This window comes from Plasmodium vivax, chromosome 9 (assembly GCF_000002415.2).
Source record: "Plasmodium vivax chromosome 9, whole genome shotgun sequence".
Lineage (NCBI taxonomy): Eukaryota > Apicomplexa > Aconoidasida > Haemosporida > Plasmodiidae > Plasmodium > Plasmodium vivax.
The window spans coordinates 1,032,905-1,053,315 of NC_009914.1; the positions used below are offsets into that span (position 1 = coordinate 1,032,905).

A 20,411-nucleotide genomic window follows, 5' to 3' on the forward strand; every position below is an offset into this window, starting at 1 on the left:
CAATGGAGGGGCTCACCCTCGCGGGGCGCACAAACTGCGGAAAATGAACCGCTGACGCGGCGCTGCGGAAAGCGCGTTTAACGTTTAACCTTTTACCGTTCACCGTTGACGTGGTTTGCCTAGAATGAGCCGATTCTTTGCGATTACGACTCCGGTTTTGCAAAGATTCTTTGGCGAGCCGTTGCGTCGCACGTGGTGTGCACGTGTTGCGTGTAGCCTTTTTTTTTTTTTTTTTTCTACCGCTCGTTGTTAATAAAAAATATGAACAAGTCAGGCGAAAAAAGAGCAGAGCGAAAAAGCTAGCCAGAGTGGGGGCCGACTTGCAAACACGCATACGCATATATGTGTGCACATATACACATGCGCATACACCAGGGAGCACCCCTGAAGGACGCCCCCCCGCACGACATACCCATTTTGACACTCTCTCCCTCAAACTCCCACCCCCCCTTGTGCTTCTCTCCCCCAATCTTGCAGCAGAGGAGTGAAAAACAAAAGGCCATCCTGCGCCTTCTGCTGGTCCATGTGGACAGCGAAAGTCACACGAACAATGGAGAAAAAATCCTAATGGTCAATTTGATAAGGCTAATTGAAAGGGATGCGATGGAACTTTTTTCCTTCTATCCAAATATTTGGAAAGGAAATAACTCCACTTTTTTTTTTTACATTTTGTCGGCACAACATGTTGAGAAAAATTTGAGCATCAGTTTTTTCTCCCTCCTTAAAGTCTCACAAAGCGCCTACAAAAATGTGTACATAGCTTTGCTGCTGTTCAGTTCGAACGACTTTGAAACGAAAATGAGATGCCTGAAGTATGTTTTTGGCCAGTGTGTGCTCAGTGATGGGAGTACCCATGAGGGGAAGAAGGAGGGCGGCCAAGAAAAACGCACCACCTCCTTCACCGAAGCGACAAAGTATTTCCACTTTCTAGTGGAAGAAAACGAACCCATAAACGTCGAAAGACAGATGAGTTGCTTCTTCTTTTCGGTGATAGCTGATTTGATCAGGCAGGACTACCTATCGTTGCTGAGGGAGAGGTACTGCAATGAAGGGGAGATTGATACCTAACTGTGCGCGTCCTTCTTTGGGGTGGTGGTGGGTGCATATTGTGAAGAAGCCACCAAAAAAGTGAACAAGTTGGTGCATAGAGGCACATGCGCATGTATTTACGTATTACCACCATCACCACAACTGTCATCACCAAATGGGGAGCCGCGGCGAAAAGGGTGCCCCTGAGCTACGCCACAACGCAAGGTGGTAACATTCTGCCCCTTCTCACTTTGCAGGAAAAGGGAGAAAGACGAACTGGGGTTGAAGCTCCTGGTGAAACGAACGAGAAAGAAATCGCAAACGAAAAAGGAATACGTGAACGACCTAATTGTCTACTCTGCCAGTAGAAACATCCTAAGTGCCTACTTTGAGGATCGTGAGGATGCCATTATTAGTGAACATCCGCGGGGGGGTGAGCAGCCTGTGGGTAAGAAACAGCTCGCAGAGGGCGGCCTCAACGGGGATCGCCTCAACGGGGAAGGAGGCAAACAATTAACCACGCCTAAAAGGGGAAGCACACTCTGCAACGTAGCAACAGAGGAAGAAGCAACCCTAAGGGGTACCATTGAAAAGCACTACGATGTGGACTTCCTCAAGGGCATTTTCTTATATGTAAAGAACATGATAAATACATATTACGAGTGTTTTGAAGGGGAGAAAAAAAGCAGCTCGGTTGAGATGAGGAGGAATTACCTCACCTGTTTCATCACCCATAGTGTAACCATCCTATCCCACCTATGTCTGCTGAACGGTAGCTTAATCAACAGCTGCTATGAATTGGTAAAAAATGTTAAAAAGAAATTTGCAGCTCACATGAACACATCTATGGTCATTCCTATGGCAAATTTTATTTTATTTTTTTCCTCCCCCGAGAATTTTTTCCAAGTGTCTAATTATCTCCTCACCCTTTTTGCAATGGAATTTAAAAACTACCTTCCAGCCGTTTCCTTCTTTGACTTCATCATGAGGAATGTTCACATCCTTCATCAGAGGAAATTCTTTTTTAAAAAGTTCTGCTCCATTATACTGAAGGCCTATTTTTTTCACCACCAAATTTTTAAGAACGACTTGATTGCCCTTTTGCCTTTCCTAATTTATGAGAATAATTACAAAGACGTTTTTTGCTTCCTCCTCTACGCCCCCGTTTTGGTGCACCGGGAAGGAGTGGTATCACATCGGGGGAGAAAAAAAAAAGTTGCTCCCATAGGGGGAGTTCCCACGTGGAAATAGGGGGGGAATTCCCCAGTGTGTGTGTAGCATACTAAGATAATTTTAATGTGCTGCTTGCACATGAATATTTTTTTTTTTTTTTTTTTTATTCCACTTGCGGGTGCTCAGGAAAGGACCGCAGAGTTGAATTCGCAGAAAGGGGGAAGCAGACCCCCTCACGGGGGTAGCGACTTGAGGGGGGCCCCCAAAAAAGGTTCGTATCTGCAGGGGTTGGCGGCATTTTCCGTGTGCAGCAGTCCGTCCTCCTCAAGCGGCAGTCCGTCCTCCTCAAGCGGCAGTCCGTCCTCCTCAAGCGACAGTCCGTCCTCTTTACGCGGCAGTTTGTCCTCTTTACCCGGCAGTCTGCTCTCCCCGCGCTGCGACCCCTTCCTCCAACCGCCTCTTCCCCCTTTCCTCTCCCACACCTCAGCCCACGCAGCGGTGCTCATCCAGGACCTAGACGGCCTCGCAGTTCGCGGGTAGGCGTTTTCTCTGGGCGCACGGCGCTCCGCCTGAGGGGGCGTTTTTCCCTTCGGCCTCATCTCTACGGGCAGATCGCTTACACTTTCAGCTCAGTTCACCTGCATTACTCCCTCACAACACCCCCCCTGCAGAGACGCGAAGAACACGCGGCGCGTGCAGGACATACGCAAAAGCATGCACAGATATTTCAGGGCCTACTTCGCGGCGGTACTGAGTAACAGCGGTGGGAGCGATAGTGGCGGCGGGAGTGCCGCTGGCTGCCCCCCCTGGGGGCACGAACTCGCAAAAATCATTTTGCGCAAGTTGGCTTGCCCCGACATCCTAGGCATTCTAAACAAGGAGAGCATAAAGGAGCTGCTCAAAGGTGTTAGTCACTCAGTTCGCTGCAACGCAAGTCTACTGATCCTCCTTCGGGAGGAGTTTCTAGAAATACTCAAAAATGAATCCTCCTTGTACTACCACTTGGTGAGCGAAAAGGTGTTGCAGATGGTGGCGCAGAATATGAAGCGTATGGACATCACATGTGAAAATATTGAAAGCTATTACGTCACTTTGCATTCCTTTTTCTGTGGGGGAGATTACACGCAGGTGAAGTTTTGGGTCTCCTTAATTCACGCCTTTACCAGTATAGCCATATACTGCCAGGACTTCGCCGAAAGTGTATTGCGTGTGTATGCGGCATTTCTTTCGAGGAGCGACGTGACTTTGATGCTGAAGCACATCGTCTCTGAGCACGTCGGGATGATAAAGAACGTGTCTTACGTAAAGGGGGGGTTCTTCCCTTAGCTGTGCAGGACAATCATGTGCATTTAGACCTTAACGTGATGTGTTTGCTTGCGTACTTGGTGGACGCCGCTTTTTCGAGCACCTCCAACCATGCGTGGTGAATTAGAAGGGAAAAAGAGGCGCAGTAAAATGAGATGGCGCAGCACAGCGCAAGTGAGCACAGCGCAAGTGAGCACAGCGCAAGTGAACACAACACAAGTGAACACAACACAAGTGAACACAACACAAGTGAACACAACACAAGTGAACACAACACAAGTGAACACAATACATGGGGGGAGGCGCACCATACCGCTCGTCAAAATGAGACAGACGAGGGGATAACCCTTTGGAAGTAGCCACGCGGCTGCACCGGGGCACAATCGAGCAACTCCTTTTTCGAACAAAAAGGGGTGCGCTCAACATGAGTGCCAAGCTAGGTGCACCGCGAAAAAAAGAAGAAAAAAAAAGAGAAAAAAAAAAGGGCCTCCCCCCCGCTGCGCGGTGCACGCTGCACTATGCACACTGCCCTCTTCACACTGCTACTAATTGGCGGCGCGCGGAGTGGCCTGCTGTCCGTTCGCGCTCGCACCCACAGGGGCAGCCCCCCCGCCAGTCATCTGCATCTGCCTCTTCAGCTGAATGTAATTTTTGCAAAGGTCAATTTCGTTCTTCTTCTCTATAATAGTAATTTTGAGCTTCTTTATCTGTTCGTTGAGCTTTCCTATTTTGGTGTTGAAGTACTCGATGGTCTGCTGGGCGTTCCTCTGCACGTAGTAGTTGGTCCCCATGCGGATGAGGAAGTTCTCCGTGTCCACGATTTTGCCTGCGGTGAGGTGGTGAAGTGGTGAAGTGGTGAGGTGGTGAAGTGGTGAAGTGGTGAAGTGGTGAAGTGGTGAGGTGGTGAGGTGGTGAAGCGAATTGGTGCGGCGACGTGGCGGTCTTCCCCCGCTCCGCCGCTATTCAGCTAATCGGCCAACCGCCCTACCCGGGATGTACACCAGCGACGTCAGGGGGATGTGCACGTCCAGCGCCTTCTTCTCCGCCTCGGCATCCTTCTTGCTAATGTCAATCTGGTCGATCAGCGTGTCCAGCTGCTGCAGGCTGTCCTTTGCCCTGGGCTCTTCCCCTTCGGTGAGCAGTCTCCTGCCAGCCGACTGTTCCTTGTTGCACAGCTTGATTAGCTCGGAGCGCTCCAACTCATTCATAAAGGCGTTGAAGTTTTTCGCTTCAAACTTGGAGGGGTTCAGTTGCTCGACGGAGTTTTTGCATTTGTCGTACGTCACCACTGCGCCTTCCAGGATGGCGTAGTTCTTTTTAATCTGCTTCCATTCCTGTGGAAGTGGGGAAGGAAAGAAAAAGGAGAAGGGGAGACCCCCAATAAATGCAATGCTTAACCATTTGAAGGGGAGCGAGTTGGTGCATTCTTCCTACACATCAAGGGCTCTTAACTATTGGAGTGAGTGAGATAACAAAAACGCACACAGGCAGTGGGACCTTCCCGCATCACTTCCCTAAGCAACCGCCATCCATCATACCTCCTCCAATTTCAACGTGAGGGATATCAGCTCGTCAAGTCCCAGCGCATTCAACTGAATGACCACGTTGGGCTGCTCCCGCTCCTTCTCTTCAATTTTTTCTAAATCGCACGCCATTGTAGCAGGTGAAGAATACGCAGACGGAGCAGTACACGCAGAAGAGAAAAAAAAAGCAGTTCATTAGGGTGTCTACGGGGGGGAGGGGCCCACTGGCCGAGTGAGCGGGTGATACGCAGGCAGCAAGCAGGTAGCACGCAGATAATACACAAGGGGGGATTCCTTCGGGGAGCTTGAAGCGAGTTCCCCAAATAAGAAGTGCTGACGTGCGGAGCGGGGATGCCCCTCATAAACTTGGGACGACGTATCGAATGAGCTGGCACAAAACACACAGTTCCCAGTTTTGTATCTCTTCCTCACAGTAGGGGGAGGAAAAAAAAAAAAAAAAAAAAAAAGCTGCCAAGTAAAATTAACCAACGTAGCAGCGTACATACGAGGAGCTATGCAGTGACACGTGGCGAAGTGGCGTGTTTCCCCATGCGGAGGCAAAAAAAAAAATGCGCTTATAAAGGTGACTCGGTAGGGCACTGCAACTTGTGTAACTTAACTGCGCGGGGGTCCTCCAAGCGTCACTGCCCCTCCTCACGTTGTGCTGGCGCGGGAAGGAGGCGGAAGGTGGGAAGGGAAGATGTGGTGGAAAAGAGGCCTTGCTTTAACCGGGTGACGGAAAAATCAACTCGCATGCACCAAAATGTATGCCAAAAAAAAAAAAAAAAAAAACACACAATGCGAGAAGCGAAGGCGACCAAAGCTATTCCCAACGTTTTTTACGAACGCGCCCAAGTGGGGAATCCACCGAATGATGGATGGTGAGCAGTTTTTATTTGATTTTACTTTATTTTATTTCCTTTTTTTTTTTTTTTTTTTTTCCTTACCCAACTTGCAACACTCCAAATTAGCAGCGAACGCAGCGAGTGGATTTAACCGCCCAGGTGAATCGAAGCAACGCAACTCAAAACACAGCGGGGGAGAAATTGATCCTCGCGGGGAAGTTACATCTACGTGGACTGCAACCGGCGGGAGAATATATATACGCCCCCCCAGGTTGTTTCACTAGTAGGGAGTTTTCCCGCCGTGCGCATTCGTTCGGGGTTGCTTCTCCCACTTGAGCGATACGTAGGGGGTAGGGACATACCACAAGGGAGCCGCTTCCGTGAGGGAAAAAAAACTCACCCGGATCAGCGCAAGCGCATCGCCCGCTGCGTACGAAGCAACAGAGCATCTACGAGCCGGGAAAAAGGTGCCCCTGAGAGGGATTCTCCGAAGAAGGGCGCATCCGCTGTGGAGTGGCTTCACAGGTGACGCCACTGCGTAGCCTCGCCGGGTAGCCTCACCGGGTAGCCTCACCGGGTAGCCTCACCGGGTAATCCCACCGCGTAACGTCGCCACTCAACCCCGCCGCTTTCACCCCGATGGACCACCAAGACCTGAAGCCCGTCATCTGGCACAAAACGGAGAAGAAGCCGAGGCCGAAAAACATAGGGGAGGCGAGAAAGCTGGGCATCGACGTGGAGGTGGAAAAGAAGTTCCTCGGAGGAAAAAACAAATCTTGCAAGGGAAACCTAATAATAGAAAATAAAGCCAAAATAGAGCAAGAAACGGAAAACTTCAAAATCGACAGAGTCACCCCGGTGTTTTCTAGAGCCCTACAACAAGCGAGGATTAATAAAAAGCTAACCCAGTCTCAGCTAGCTAGACTTGTAAACGAGAGTGAATCGGTCATAAAGGAATATGAAAATGGGAAGGCCATCCCCAATAATGTTATAATTCAGAAGCTGAACCGCGTCTTGGGAATTAATTTGCCATCCCCCAAGAAGAAGTGAAAAGGAATGGAAGACCACCCACTGTTGGGTTAGGACATTAGGGGGAAAGGACGGCTTCGCTGTATTGGGGGTAACCAATGGGTTAGTGGTTGTCCCCACTGAGAAGCGGCCGTCTTTTACCTCCATGTGGAGGGGTCGCATACGCAACAGTTTTGCGAGTTTGCGACCCTCTTCAGGGGAGCGGTTGTACTGTAAGGAGGAGTGAAGAGAGTAAAAGTTTTTTTTTTTCCCCCCTTCAGTTAGGGACCCACCCTGCAGTGGTAGTTGTAGCGAAATGCGCTGACATACACCGCGGGGGGAAAAGGGAGAAAAAAAAAAAAAAAAAAAAATCCCCATTTGTGCGGCACTGAAAGGGATGTACAACACGGTGTATGAGCGTTTTTCTTTTTTTTTCTTTCCTTTTTTTTCCTTTTTTCCATGTGATTTTTAAATAACTATTCAACTTTTATGTACCCCTCAATGGATGGAATTGGCATACGGGGGGTGACCCCCATTTGTGTTAACCCGGGAGGGAATAAAAAAAAAAGAAAAAAAAACGTGGCAGTCTTCCCGTGCGGGTCACCCTTTTGCATTCCCCCCGGAGTGGTGTGTCTCCCCTCGAGCATCAAAACATGTGTGCGGAGCATCCGGGGCTGTCTGCGTTCACTTCGTGTTGGTACGGGCCGACGAAGATGTAGCAGTCGTTGTACGCCCACTGCAAAGGGGGGGAGGAAATGAGTTTTCGACGTGTGTGGGGGGCGGCGTGTGTGTGGAGCGGCGAGTATGTTTGGAGTGCCTTTGTGTTGTCACGAGGGTGTCTCCATTCGGGGGGCGCTTCTACACGCTCCCACACGCTGCTACACCCTGCTGCCGTACCGTCTCCGCGTTATGCTTGATGGTGGCCATTTGGCTCGACTTGACCGACACGGGCACGGGCGCGGCGTAGGGGTACTGCACGGGGGGAACAGAGAAGTGAGACGGGGGGAAGAGAAGTGAGACGGGGGGAAGAGAAGTGAGACGGGGGAAACAGAAGTCAGACGGGGGAACCATTGGAAGGTCACGCGGAAGAACCATTGGAAGGTCACGCGGACGAACCATTGGAAGGTTACGCCGACGAACCAACCGGTGTGCCTCCATGTGACGCGAACCGCCACCCCTGCTTCGCTGCGGCGCAGCGCTTACCCCGGCCACCCCCCCGGCGTCATCTCGGTTGACGAAATAGGATCCGGGGTAGAGAGAGCTGCTCCAGTTTTTCTTATTCAAATGGAGGTGCCTGATGGAGGTGACGTAGTTGGCCAAGTCATTTTCTATGGCAATCCCAGCGAGCAGTCCGTGTGAAAATGCCAACGAATTATCTAAGTGAGTTGGGATGCAGCAGTTGATTTCTCGGTCTATATTTCTAACAACGCAGTTGAAGTGCTGCATGTAGTTTAGGTCGCTATAGAGTTTCACATTCTTTGGCATGCCGTTTGCGCGAAGATATGACATGTGGGCATCGAATGAATAGGGCTCGTTGGCCTGCTTCGCCTGCTCCGTTAGTTTTCCTATGTGCCTTTTGATTTGCTCTACAAAGACATCTTCAAAGTTACAGTCCACTTGGTCGTCGTGCCGGTTCTCCTTGCGGAGTAGCTTCTCCCTCACGGACTTGGTGCAGATGCGCAGCAGCTCCGCGCTCTCCTGGCTCAGCCTGCGGTGAAGCGGCGGGGGAGCGGTGGTGAAGTGACAGCAAAGGGATGGCAGAGCGGTTGTAAAGATGTGGTTACATAACCGCCACAGAGTGGGTGTATAGCCGCCACACTGTGGGTGTATAGGCGCCACACCGCGGATGTATAGCCGCCACAGAGTGGGTGTATAGGCGCCACACCGCGGGCACACAACGGCTACGCCGCACATGCACGGCTGCGCCGCACATGCACGGCTGCGCCGCTAATTGCTCACCCCTCCGGGAGGTCCGGGAGGTCCGGCCCGTCGATGAGCCGGTCCAGCGCGTCGCCCCCCCGGACGTGCTCCTCCACGTCGGCCACCAGGCGGGAGAAGTCGCTGACGTTGAGCAGCAAATTCGAGCTGAACAAAATGGTGCCGTAAAACTTCCCCCTGTTGATTCTCTCGATGATAATAGAGCACGTCTGCTCCACCAGGTCCTGAAGACTCATCATTTGGTATTCTACACATTCCCCCACTAGGCACACATTGCAATGCGTTTCCAACTGAATTGACAGCACAGATAAGGAGGATAAATTCGTGGGGACTTTCACAAAACAGTAGTAGCTACCTGCATTCACAGCACAGCTTTGCAAGTTCCCAATAAGGTCACTCATCGTGTAAACCATAGAATGGTACCCTATACTGCACTCAATCAAATTTGCATAAAAACTGTTGTAAAGAGAAACAGGCACAGTTGTAATCTGTAGATTTGTTCTGTTCTTCATAAAATGATCATTTAGGATATTCATAATGGTAATTACCTTTTCATCTCCTATAAAAACTAAGTGAGTCATTTTGTTTTTTTTACAAGTGATGATTATCTCTTTTATGTATTTCTCTTCAACCAGGTTGTTCAAACGCACCACTTCCCCATCGTCCTTCCTCCACTCCAATTGCACCCCCAACAGGGGAGCTCCCCCTAAATTTTTCCAGCTTCCCAAATGGCTATCCTTAACTACATACGTTTCATTTGTGAGTAGTCCTCTTATGCCCCTCACAAAAGCTATCAATTTTATGTTATTCATGGAGAGTCTCTCGTGTAGACCTGCTAGAATGTTATTAACCCCCGGGACACTGTGCGAGAGGAGGACAACTCCTACGTTTCTTTCTTCCGAAATGAAGGACTCACTGCATCTGACTCTCCCTTTAACATTCACTTGGGGGGCTTTCACCACATAGAAATCTGTAATCTTCTGGATGTGCTCAAAGGGGGTGTAGCTTAGCTTTGAGGCGAAGTGGCTGTCCACGTAGACCACTTGGCTGTTGTGCCTCATGAGGCTGGTGTTGAATTTCACGGGCGTGCTGCTCAGCGCCCGCTCTATTTCGGAGGGCCGCCGCGCCACCGGGGGGCCCCCCCCGCGCTCAGCGGCGCGGCTGGCGGTGTAATTAGCGGTCCAATTAGCGGCACAGTTAGCGGCACAATTAGTGGTTATACTAGGGCTGCCCTCCAGAGCTGCCCCACTTTGGACGAGGCAGCATGCGCTAGCCGCTTCCTCGCACTGCGTGATGCCGCTTACAACGCTCGACTCAACGCAGGGGACGTCCCCCCCAGAGAAGTACCCCCCGCTCAGCCCCGACACGGTGAAGTTCACCCGGTTGAACAGCTCCCCCCACTTGGAATCCCACGTGGAAAACGTGCTGGAAAAAAGCTTCTTCAGCTTACTGGGGGAGTCCGCCGAGTGCTCCTCGCCATCGTCCGCCACGCTCCGCTCGAACTGAATCCCCCCGTGGGTCCGGTACGCGTCTGCATACAGCAACGCAGCGCGGTGCTTTTTATAGGTGAGAAAGTACCCACCGTTTAGCTTCACCTTTGCTCTCTTAGCAGACACGCTTTTTTCGAGGCGGTCCAAATCTTCGCTCGGGTTGGCTGCAGAACCAATGTGGCTGCTCCCCTCAGGTGCCACCATCAAGTTGTGTCCCTCTTCATGTTCCTCCGTCAAGTTTCTCCCCTCCTGAGGTTCCCCCTTCACCCGCAACAACCTGCAGAGGGGCACCCCCACCACTTGCACCTTCTCCACGCTGGGGATCAAATTTTTGAGCTGCCTGATGGTGCATAAATACCCATTGTAGCTGCTCTGGGCTATCTCGACGCACCCCATGCCTAGGAGGTAGCTATACGCACAGTCAAAGTTGGAGGGCAGGGAACAGGTGACCTCCTTCGTGTATGCATGTGAGGCGAAGTGGATGCCCTTCATTTTCGTCTGCTCGATTTTTTCCTTAACGCAGGATAGGAGCAGCTCTTCCGTCTTCAGGCGGGCGTACTGCATGGTGCGCGAGGTGATGCAGCGGAGTGGGCATGAAATGTAGGAAAGGGGCAACCCTGAGCAGGGGGTGCAAGCATAACGGGGGAGCACTACAAACGTGTGGTGGATGTCACCCCTCTCCCCATATTCAGGATAACCCTATCGGGTGGGGAAAAAACTGGGCGGGTGGAGACATACCTGGAACCTTTCCGACTGGACCTCCTCCAGGAGATGCTTCTGGAAGAAGGCGGGGAGGGAGCGAAACAGCTCCGCGCTCTCCGCACTCTCCGCACTCTCCTCGTAAAACTGGGCGACTATCCTTCCTGCCCCATCCTCGGCATGTTGCCCGTCTTGAAGTGCCCTCTTCCTGGCCAAGAGGAGACCCCTAACCATTTTTTTAAATTCCTCAATTTTGCCTAAGAGCCCCTCAGGTACGATGACAATGCCGTAGCTTCTGCCGAGCAGGTGGTATCTCCTCTGCACCACGTGAACAATGAAGTCGATTACATCCTTTAGCTTTTTTTTCTTCTTTTTAATTTCTTCGCTAATTAAAACTATGTTTGCCTTAGTCTGTAGGAAGCACTCGAGCGCCACATGACTTGAGGAGTTGCCAATCACCCGAACGAAATGGTACCCACTCTGGTATGTTCTCACATGGGATGTTAAGAAGCTTATATATTGGCAGCAGGTAAAGACGGTGGTATCGAAGCCCAGTGAGCACTCCACTAGGTCGCTGTCCATCTCGTTGCATACACTTTTGGGCGCGCATACCACACAGGTTTTTCGCTTGCTTCGTTTCTTTCCCCTTCTGGGGTACTTGGCCTTAATTTCTTCGTCGCTCAGGTCGCTCACGATTTGGTACGTGGGGTCGTCCCCGTCACGCGGTGCATGAGTTACTCCCCCGTCAAGCGGTTCATGAGCTACTCCCCCGTCAAGCGGTGCAGTGGCTACTTCCCCCTCCGCCGCTAACCCCGCCAGGACGTGCACCTGCTCGAAGTACTCCGCTAGAGAGGCGACCTGCCTCTGGCTGTCTACCCCCCCGACGATGATCAGCCCCGCCAAGTTCAGCTGCCTGCAAATCTTAAAGCACTTCCTCTTTCCACTCTCACTTAAAGAATCGAACGAGCTACTCCTCAGCATGTCAAACCCCCCACTGTTTCGAAACATACTAATGTATTCATTTTTAAGCTCCATGAAAGAGTAGCTTTTCACGCCTTCAAATCCGTTGAGGAATCCAAAGAGGGTGTTCTTTCTATTTTTCTTCTTCAGACTGTCCAGCACCCCACATATGACGTTGTGCCCTCCTGGTGCCGGCAGGCCGGTGAAAAGCACCCCCAGGTTTAACGTGTCGCCATCCTCTGCGTTCATCTCCAGCAGCTCCTGGGTTGCGGAGTTCCCTGCGCAGTTCCCGTCCAGCAGTTTGGCCGAGTCGGCCTCGTCGAGGGATTCTTTTATGTTAATGCCGTTCGGCAGCGCGGTGGGCAGCGCGTCATCCCCCCTGTTAGCCAATGCGTCAGCCACCCCTCCAACCGGTTTGCCAACCGGTTTGCCAACCGGTTTGCCAGCCTCTCCCTTCTCGGCGCATAGGTAAATCACGGGCTTCTTAAATATGTAGGGGAAGTGTTTCTCCAGCGCGTCTCCCCTTGGGCACTCTCCCCCCAGGGATTTCTGCTCCGCCTGCCTCTGCTCATGCCGCTTCTCGTGCCGCTGCTCATGCTCCTCCCTGATGAGCGCCTTCCCCTTGAAAACGCGCGGCAGGGCGATTTTCTTCTTCCTCCGCTCCTTCTGCAGGTCGCTCAGGTGCTTCTTGGCGTTCTCGATGTCCATGCTCGGCTCTGATGGGGGCAGGGTGGCAGTGCGCAAGTGACGAATCAGGTTCGCGGCGCGGCTGTGTGTGGATTCCCGCCACCCCTGCCTTGTGCTGTGGTCTCCACGTGGTAATACAGTTGACGGTGGTGCAGCTTCTACAGGGGGGTACTTAAAAAATGGCTTCCTCTTAAAAAGGGCTCACCTCAAGAAGAACCCCAAGTCGGGATGTTCCAATGGAACAATCGGAGGAAGAAAAGAGCAAAGGTGTCCTTACGCGTGCACATGTGCCATTTGGGCATCCCCCCTTATGCGCTACGATCTACCCTCTACACAACAGCACACGTTCGTTCTACTGAGACAGTTGGTTCCTCGTCAGATAAACCGGAAGAGCTGCGCTCTATGGGTGTGCCCGTGAGAATGCCCCCCTTTTCCTACCATGTAACAATTAGCATTCACTTTGCAAAAAAAAAAAAAAAAAAAATTTCAACATGTAAATTTAAGTCTACTGTTTAGGTTTAAAAAGGGAAGAAGGGGAGAAGCACAGACGATTGTTTGTCTGCATGTGTGTGTATGTATACGTGCACACTGAGCAGTGGCATCTTCCCTTTTTTTTTTTTTTTTTTCTTTCTTGCTTATGGATTGGCATAACTCCTTTGCAAAAATGTAGATACACCAAGTGCGGTTATATAAAATGATTTGCTCCCCCAGGGGAAGAACATCCGATGAGATGTTAAGTGTGCTTTCCGCACAGTTGTGTGTGGAGTGAACGAGGCTGCTCGCTAGTCACTTTGTCAATCGAAAAAAAAAAAAGGGCTCCGATGAAACATACACATGAGAGGCGGCACATGGTGCTGCGCCATGCGTTACCCGGCGTGCCACCACACCACCGCGTCATAACTCGGCGGAGTCACTAGAGCCCCCCCAGGGCACCACCCACCTGAGCACATACAAATGAACACTTCTGGGTGGGTCACTTTTTTGGGGAGCCATCTCCTGTACATACACTGTTTTTTTTTTTTTTTTTTTTTTTTTTCCCTCTGCGTAGAGTTTTTTTTTGGGTGAAGGACCATTCCTGTCAAGCGCATTCTACACACCAGTGAATAAAATTTCCAACAGGTACTTCAGTACGTATTCTATGCCTGCAGGGGGGGGTGCCATAAAAAGAGGTGTTTACATATGAAGAAAAACGCAACGGATGAAATTTGCAGCGGCGTGGGACACTCAAACAAAGCGAATGAATGGCTATCCGGGGGACGTCACGCGGGGGCATTACCTTCGTGGTGCAACTCGTTTATGGCACTGGAAGAAAGGGGGAAAAAAGGGGAAGAAAAAGGGGAAAAAAAAAGGGGGAAATGGGGAAATGAGCCGACGACTGTCGCTGTGCCTCGGGGGGGGTGCAAAAGTGTACGCACAAAAGTGTACATACAAAACTGCAAGCGTATGCGGATTGGCCCCGCGGGAAGAGCGCCGAGGTGGCCGGTGATCACTCCCACACATATGAATCAATCTCTGCCGCCTCCGCTGCTCCGCCGCCGCTCCACCGTTCCACCGCTCTCACGGCTACCTCAGAATTTTTGCCTTCTGAGCCTTTTCGTAACTCTCGTAGTGCTTCCTAATTTTGTACTGCTCATAAAGGCTGTCGATGACCTTCACGCAGGCCAAGTTATTCTTGCCGTAATTTTTTACTATTTTTATTTTGTCCGGCTCGGAGCACAGCTCGAAGGTCTGCCAGTTGGGAGGGAGGAAAAGGGCGAGCGGGGAGGGGTGAAAAGAGAAGAGTGAAGAGGGAAGAGTGAGCTGGGCATACACCGGTAGGGGGCAACAAAGGTGTGTGTTTTTTTTTTTTTTTTTTTTCCCCATTCGCTCCGTTTTCCCCTGCCCCTTATTGCGCCTCCCCGCCGGGCTTACCTTTATCAGGGGCCACGTCAACTTGTTGTTCTGAATGTCCGAGCCCACCTTCCCCGTTTTCGTGCTGTCCCCGAAGATGTCCAAATAGTCGTCATGGATCTGCGCGAGGTGTGATGAGTGTATTTTTGTTATTCGCACTGGTGATTACGCCTCATGATGGGTAGTGCCCCCCCGGGGTGAGCGCCCCACCCGTTTCTCCTCCCCACCTGGAAGTACTCGCCCATTAGCATGGAGATGTCTTCAATTTTTTTGTAAATCAAATTGTCCACGGCTATTCCGGCTAGGAGCATGCCTGCAGGGGGGGATGCACAGGTGGGTGATAAGGAGAAGCGCAAAAAAAAATGCTTACGGGGTGAGTTCTCCTCCTCAGGGTCCTCTCTTCAAATGAGTTAACGGTACAGATATATGGAGGTACTTCCATTGTGAGGGGAAACCCCCCATCGAACGCACCACACACAATGGGCAGAAAGAAGGAGTAATAGGCCGTCTTGTGAATTACAATATTTTTGTAAACGCCAAAATTGATCATGTTAATGTTAATGACTGGCTGCTCCGGCACGTTTATATTGTTAACGTCAATTTCTCGGTGGGCGTCTGAGTACTTGTCCGAGAAGATGTTCGTGTCCAGGTGCTGCCCGATGATCGTCTTTAGGGTGGCGTCCCTGAAGGTGGCGATCACGTCCACGTAGCAGCTCTCGTTCCGCAGGTATATTTCGATCAGCCTGGGGGGAAGAAAAAAAAAAAAAAAAAAACAAAAAAAAAATAAAATAAAAAATAAAACAAAAAAAAAATAAAATAAAAAATAAAACAAAAAAAAAATAAAATAAAAAATAAAACAAAACAAAAAAAAAATAAAATAAAAAATAAAACAAAATAATAATGGCACGCAAAAAGATGCGTGGGGAGAACGCGCAATCCACATCCACCAATGCCCTTTGCCAAAAGGGACCATTTCGTCCCCATGGAGCCCCCCCCAATGATCGATCCCCTTCGAGGCCGCTCACTTGTAAATCGAGTTATACAGCAGCAGCACGTCGTTCACGGCGTTCTTCGTCTCCACGTCTTTCAAGAGGTACCTGCGTTGGGCAGCAGGAGAGAAAAAAATAAATAAATAAATAAATAAATAAATAGATAAGTAAACAAATAAATATAATAAATAAGTAAACCATTCCGAGGTGCAAGCCACGTTCGACCAAATGGGCACACCCACGCGACGTGTAGACGCATGTAGACGCACGCGCCCTCCTCCTCACCAGCAGTATTTGTTCCTTCTCGTCTCTCCCTTGTCCATGATATCGTCCGCCACTAGGAAGGCGGCCTGCAGGATTTCTATGCACCACGCTGCGGGGGGTCGAGCGTAGGGAAACGAGTAATAATGCCCACTGTAGGGGAGGGTTTCTATTTCTCTACGTGGAGGGGTGCGTCCCTTGGGAAGACCTCGCATTGGTGGAGGAGCCAAACGGGGGAGCAAAACGGGGCCATGTTCTAATTCCCCCGAGTAGCCCCACACACACACAAGATAGACTCGCCTTACCCAAACAGGCTGCCTTCTCCCACTCGCTGCTGTTGATGTCTCTATTCTTTACATATTCGTAAATGAGGATGACCAGGATTCCTCTGTTATTCTTCCCCCCTGTGGTGGAAGGTAAGGGAGGGAGGGAGCAATTCCCCTGTGAGTTAATATCAGGGCGGTGGGTGCGCTTCCCCCGAGGGCGCTTCTCCAGTTGCGTATAACACTTCGAACGTCGGGGAGTCTTTCGTTTCGCCTCCATCCAGAGCGAACACCCCCCCGCCGCGTTCTACACGACGAAAAGGGGAGGACCTACCCAAGCAGTTATAATCAAACAGTAGCTTGTAGTATTTCGATATGTGCTCCTTTATTTCCTCTTCCAGTGAATACTCGTTCAGGTGGCTCAGAAATGCGTCTCTATATTTGTCGTACATCTGTAGGGGGGGGGTAACAACACAGTGGAAAAGAAGAAGAAGGAGGAGGAAGGTGCACACTTGGAACTGCTAACCCCTGCGGAGAAGTCCACCGGCAGGGGAAGTTCCTGCACGAGATGCACACGTGTTCACCCCGGCTTACATTTCTAAAGAAGGCCAAGCCGCTATCTGCCTCCTCCGAGTTTGTCTCCTTCATGTTTCCCCCTCCCATTTGTTACGTCCCTCCTTGGGTCAGTCCAGGTACGCAGGTCTGCGCTGTGCCTTTATTTTTCTATTCAACTGAATGGTCTGCTCTAAAATTGCCGTTTTTCCGCTTTGCCGCTTTACCGCTTTACGGTGGTGGTAGGGGGGAGTACCAATAGGCCACTCAACTCTGCAATCATTCCAGACTACTCCGGGGGAAATGCCAACTGGGGGGTTCCCTTCCAATTGTGATTATCGTGGGGGGGAAAAAAAAAAACACGAAAAAGGAAGAGATAAAAAAAGAGATACAAAATGGGAAAAAAAAAGAGATACAAAATGGAGAACAAAACAAAAAAAAAGAATAAGGGGGTAGAAGATTAAACCCCTTTGTTTGACCTACCTCATGTGTTCCTTTTGCCGAGCAGTTGGCCTTAAGAGCTAATCATGCGCGTCGGGTCTCTCCAAACGCATGTGCATTTTTCCGGGGAAACGTTCGGCGGGATGAGATATACATTGCGGGGAGTGGGGGAGAACTCATTTTTCCATCAAAGTGAAGAGGCACCCCCGCTACACTCCTGCTGGCAGCGTTGCGAGCACAACGGGTGTGCAATTGTGTGCCCTACTGCGTGTGCCGGTTCTGATGTGAGGGCAGCCAAAGAGGTGGTGACAAGAGGCCCCTTTTTTCTGCTTCCTCCCCGGGGAGGTGGGTTAAGAAGGCCAGGTCGCCTTCCCCTCGCCAACTCGACATAGCAAAAAAATAAATAAATAAACAAAATAAATAATAAATGTTATGAAAAAAAAAACAAAAAACATACCCTAGGCATAACCAACAGGTAACATATGCAATGACCCCCATTAGCGCCACCCTCCGCTTTCGCGAGGCAACTCAGTCTCAGTCCCATCGTGGGGCATACCTCCACGCGAACGGCGAGCAGAAGGGAGTGCAGCACGGGTGGGAGAAGGTCCCCCCCCAGTGAGCGTAACGGGCAAAAGGACGTCCCTCGAATGGTGCAGGTAGAGTAGCCTTAACAGAGGAGCAGTACCCCCCACGAGAGCGCGACAAAGCGGAATGTAGGAACAACACCTGGGGGAGCGAAGCGAAATGGTCCGCTCGGGGAAGGCAGATTTGCAGCCACTCAGGAGAGTCACACGGAAGTCAGGAGAGTCAAACAGCCATTCAGCAGAATCACACAGCTAGTCGTTAAAAGGGTAAAAAAAAAAAAAGCAAATCCAAATAGCTAGCTGCCCCAACTGCTCCCACATCGAGGTGCCTCTTTAGAATGAAATTTCCACGTGGCCCAGTTTGTCCGTCGTGCCAAGCAGGGAAGAAGGGGAAAGGCACAGAGCGGCCAAGTGGCAGGCAAAGGAGATCCACCCGGTCCACCGCCAACCCGGTCAAGCGTTAACACTCCGAAGGGAGATCAACCCGGTCCACCGGCAACCCAGCCAACCCCGCCGCTACTCACCGCTACTGGGCGCTACCCCCTCCACCATGGACAGCGACTTCGTCGACGCGGAATTCGTGCACGGCAAAGAGATAGAAAAGATAAAAAAGAAAAAGGAAGCAATTCTGGACTGCCTCAAAAGTGTGGAGGACCCGGATTTAAAAAAGAACATCGTCGAGCTGAATTTTGTGCGAAACTTAAGAATTAGGGAAGCGGAGAGTGGGAAGTATACCGTCGAGTTTGACCTGAACCTGACGACCCCTGCCTGCCCGGTGAAGGACGAGCTGTTGGCGGAGTGCCAGCAGAGGTTGGCCACCCACGAATGGATAGAGCAAACGAACATTAACACTACGTTTGTGAGCTTCAATCGACAGGGTGAAGAACAAACGAGGGAGAAAAAAAAAAAAAAAAAAATTGAAAATGTGATTGTTGTGTACAGCTGCAAAGGGGGGGTTGGGAAGTCCTTCTTTTCGGTTAACTTTTCCTTTTACTTAAAAAAGAAGGGGGCATCTGTGGGGCTGCTGGACGCGGACATTAACGGGCCCAGCCTCCCGACGTTGCTCCCATTTGGGCACCAATATGCCAGGTTTAAGAGCGTCCCTCGGGGGAGCGGCAAGATATTTTACGAGGGGGAGCCGGGGAAGCGCGAAGCTTCTGTCAAGTTGGTGGGGAGCGGCGAGTGGCAGGGTGACGAAGTCAGCGGCTGCGACGCGGATGGACGCTCTGTGCACATCGGCGACGGCTTTCAAGAGGACCGCCTTCAAGAGGACCGCCTTCAAGAGGACCGCCTTCGAGAGGACCCCCTTCAAGAGGACCTCCTGATCGAGCCGCTCCTCCACCGCGGGGTGAAGCTCATGTCCTACGCGTACATAAAGAACCAGAAGAACCTCGGGTTCGCGTCCTTCAGGGGTCCCATCCTAAACGAGTTAATAAAAGAGTTTATAAACCAAGTGGACTGGGGGGTCCTGGACTACCTAATCATTGATCTTCCCCCGGGGACAAACGACATACATTTAAATCTGTTTGACTCAGAAGAGATCGATGGAGTGGTCATGGTAACGACTCCAAACGATCTCTCCATAAATGATGTGAAGAAGGGGATAAGCATGTGCACCCATTTTAACGTGCCAATTGTAGGCCTTATAATAAATATGAATTCCTTCATCTGTGATGGGTGTGAAAAGAGACATTTGCTGTTCAACAACTGTAACGTGGAGGAGCTAAAAGGGGAATTTAATAATGTATACGAAATGCCCTTTCATCCTTTACTCTCCAAAAATGTGTACTCTGATGAGCAAACGGGGGAAAGGAACTTCCCCTTTATCATCTCCTTTGGGGATGATCATCAGCTGGTTCAGCTGCTGGAGAAGGTCTTCCAAAGTTTAACTCGCGAAATGGCTATGATAAAATTCCAGCACAAGTTAAATTTGCCCTCCATTCAGATTTATAAAAAGAAATTTCTGCAATTATCTTTCGACTCGATTGATAGCAAATTTGTTTTTTCTGATGACGTGTTGGTTTGTCATGTGAGGGATGTTCGTCTTGGATGTCCTTGTGATCTCTGCAGGGGTGTGGAAAAAAAAAAAAAAAAAAAAAAAAAAAAAATGCAAAATGGTAATAATTTATATGTGAAGGAAATTGTTAAGCTGGGCATTTACAACGTTAAGATTGTCTGGTCTGATTTGCATGTCTCGGTTTATTCTTACTCCCATTTGAAGAACCTTTTTCTCGGCGCGCGCCTCCCTGGGGGGAACTCTCTCTGCAGGGCGGGCCGCGGCGACTCCTTCGAGTGGTAAAAATGTGCATGCATGTGGGGAGAGAGGTGGCTAACAGGGGGGGGACCTCCCCTGAAAAGGTCAACAGGTGCGTCCTACCATCGCAAAGGAGTTGCCTGGCCAGTTGTGCCTTCATTTGCCCCCCAATTTGTCCCTCCATTTGTGTCGTGCCTCCATTTGTGGCGAGTTTCCTTTTGATTTTTATTTTATTTTAATTTTTTTTTTTTTTTTTTTTTAAAACTCACCCGTTTGGATACGTCTAACCGTGGGGAGCTGTCCAGCCGCAGGTGCACATCACGCCGGAGTGGCGCGGCTGACAATGAGGGTCTACTTCGTTGTTAAAAGGGAGTTACCCGAAAGGGGAAGAAAAAAAAAAATCAGGTACACAAAAAAGGGAAAAGAAGGGGAAAAATCATTCATGTGAAGGGGAGGGAGGGGTAGTTCACCCATCAAGCGCTGCTTACCGAGTTGGTTTGCCATATTTACGCGCCCCCAC

General features: G+C 50.5%; 7 protein-coding genes across 7 annotated transcripts, besides 10 other annotated features; 4 read left to right on the plus strand and 3 right to left on the minus strand.

The window, feature by feature from the left end:
• Positions 1-360: 360 nt before the first annotated feature.
• On the plus strand, positions 361-2,280 carry PVX_092015 (hypothetical protein; the record flags this gene model as incomplete). The annotated part of the gene is made up of 2 exons (XM_001615346.1): positions 361-1,037; positions 1,287-2,280. 2 exons carry the CDS (start codon positions 361-363, stop codon positions 2,278-2,280), a joined length of 1,671 nt encoding a protein of 556 aa, XP_001615396.1.
• Positions 756-788: a microsatellite.
• Positions 1,298-1,325: a microsatellite.
• Positions 2,281-2,470: 190 nt separating the features above from the next.
• Positions 2,471-2,492: a microsatellite.
• Positions 2,493-2,613: 121 nt separating this feature from the next.
• Positions 2,614-2,636: a microsatellite.
• Positions 2,637-2,916: 280 nt separating this feature from the next.
• On the plus strand, positions 2,917-3,528 carry PVX_092020 (hypothetical protein; the record flags this gene model as incomplete). The annotated part of the gene is made up of 1 exon (XM_001615347.1): positions 2,917-3,528. The coding sequence occupies one exon, from the start codon at positions 2,917-2,919 to the stop codon at positions 3,526-3,528; it is 612 nt and encodes a 203-aa protein (XP_001615397.1).
• Positions 3,529-4,052: 524 nt separating this feature from the next.
• PVX_092025 (prefoldin subunit 5, putative) lies at positions 4,053-5,162 on the minus strand (the record flags this gene model as incomplete). The annotated part of the gene is made up of 3 exons (XM_001615348.1): positions 4,053-4,333; positions 4,496-4,841; positions 5,046-5,162. The coding sequence occupies 3 exons, from the start codon at positions 5,160-5,162 to the stop codon at positions 4,053-4,055; spliced, it is 744 nt and encodes a 247-aa protein (XP_001615398.1).
• Positions 5,163-6,514: 1,352 nt separating this feature from the next.
• Positions 6,515-6,925, plus strand: PVX_092030 (multiprotein bridging factor type 1, putative; the record flags this gene model as incomplete). The annotated part of the gene is made up of 1 exon (XM_001615349.1): positions 6,515-6,925. One exon carries the CDS (start codon positions 6,515-6,517, stop codon positions 6,923-6,925), a length of 411 nt encoding a protein of 136 aa, XP_001615399.1.
• A 526-nt stretch (positions 6,926-7,451) lies between these two features.
• Positions 7,452-7,471: a microsatellite.
• A 58-nt stretch (positions 7,472-7,529) lies between these two features.
• On the minus strand, positions 7,530-12,678 carry PVX_092035 (ATP-dependent phosphofructokinase, putative; the record flags this gene model as incomplete). Its single annotated transcript, XM_001615350.1, has 6 exons — positions 7,530-7,619; positions 7,781-7,855; positions 8,087-8,591; positions 8,843-9,886; positions 10,169-10,869; positions 11,050-12,678. The coding sequence occupies 6 exons, from the start codon at positions 12,676-12,678 to the stop codon at positions 7,530-7,532; spliced, it is 4,044 nt and encodes a 1,347-aa protein (XP_001615400.1).
• Positions 9,650-9,671: a microsatellite.
• A 1,068-nt stretch (positions 12,679-13,746) lies between the features above and the next one.
• PVX_092040 (farnesyl pyrophosphate synthase, putative) lies at positions 13,747-16,708 on the minus strand (the record flags this gene model as incomplete). The annotated part of the gene is made up of 11 exons (XM_001615351.1): positions 13,747-13,799; positions 13,934-13,959; positions 14,225-14,385; positions 14,569-14,667; positions 14,775-14,860; positions 15,019-15,290; positions 15,573-15,644; positions 15,822-15,909; positions 16,103-16,201; positions 16,395-16,512; positions 16,655-16,708. 11 exons carry the CDS (start codon positions 16,706-16,708, stop codon positions 13,747-13,749), a joined length of 1,128 nt encoding a protein of 375 aa, XP_001615401.1.
• Positions 13,913-13,949: a microsatellite.
• Positions 15,172-15,237: a microsatellite.
• Positions 15,531-15,558: a microsatellite.
• A 349-nt stretch (positions 16,709-17,057) lies between the features above and the next one.
• Positions 17,058-17,077: a microsatellite.
• A 361-nt stretch (positions 17,078-17,438) lies between these two features.
• PVX_092045 (hypothetical protein, conserved) lies at positions 17,439-19,936 on the plus strand (the record flags this gene model as incomplete). Its single annotated transcript, XM_001615352.1, has 1 exon — positions 17,439-19,936. The coding sequence occupies exon 1, from the start codon at positions 18,188-18,190 to the stop codon at positions 19,934-19,936; it is 1,749 nt and encodes a 582-aa protein (XP_001615402.1). The 5' UTR covers positions 17,439-18,187.
• Positions 19,937-20,411: the final 475 nt, after the last annotated feature.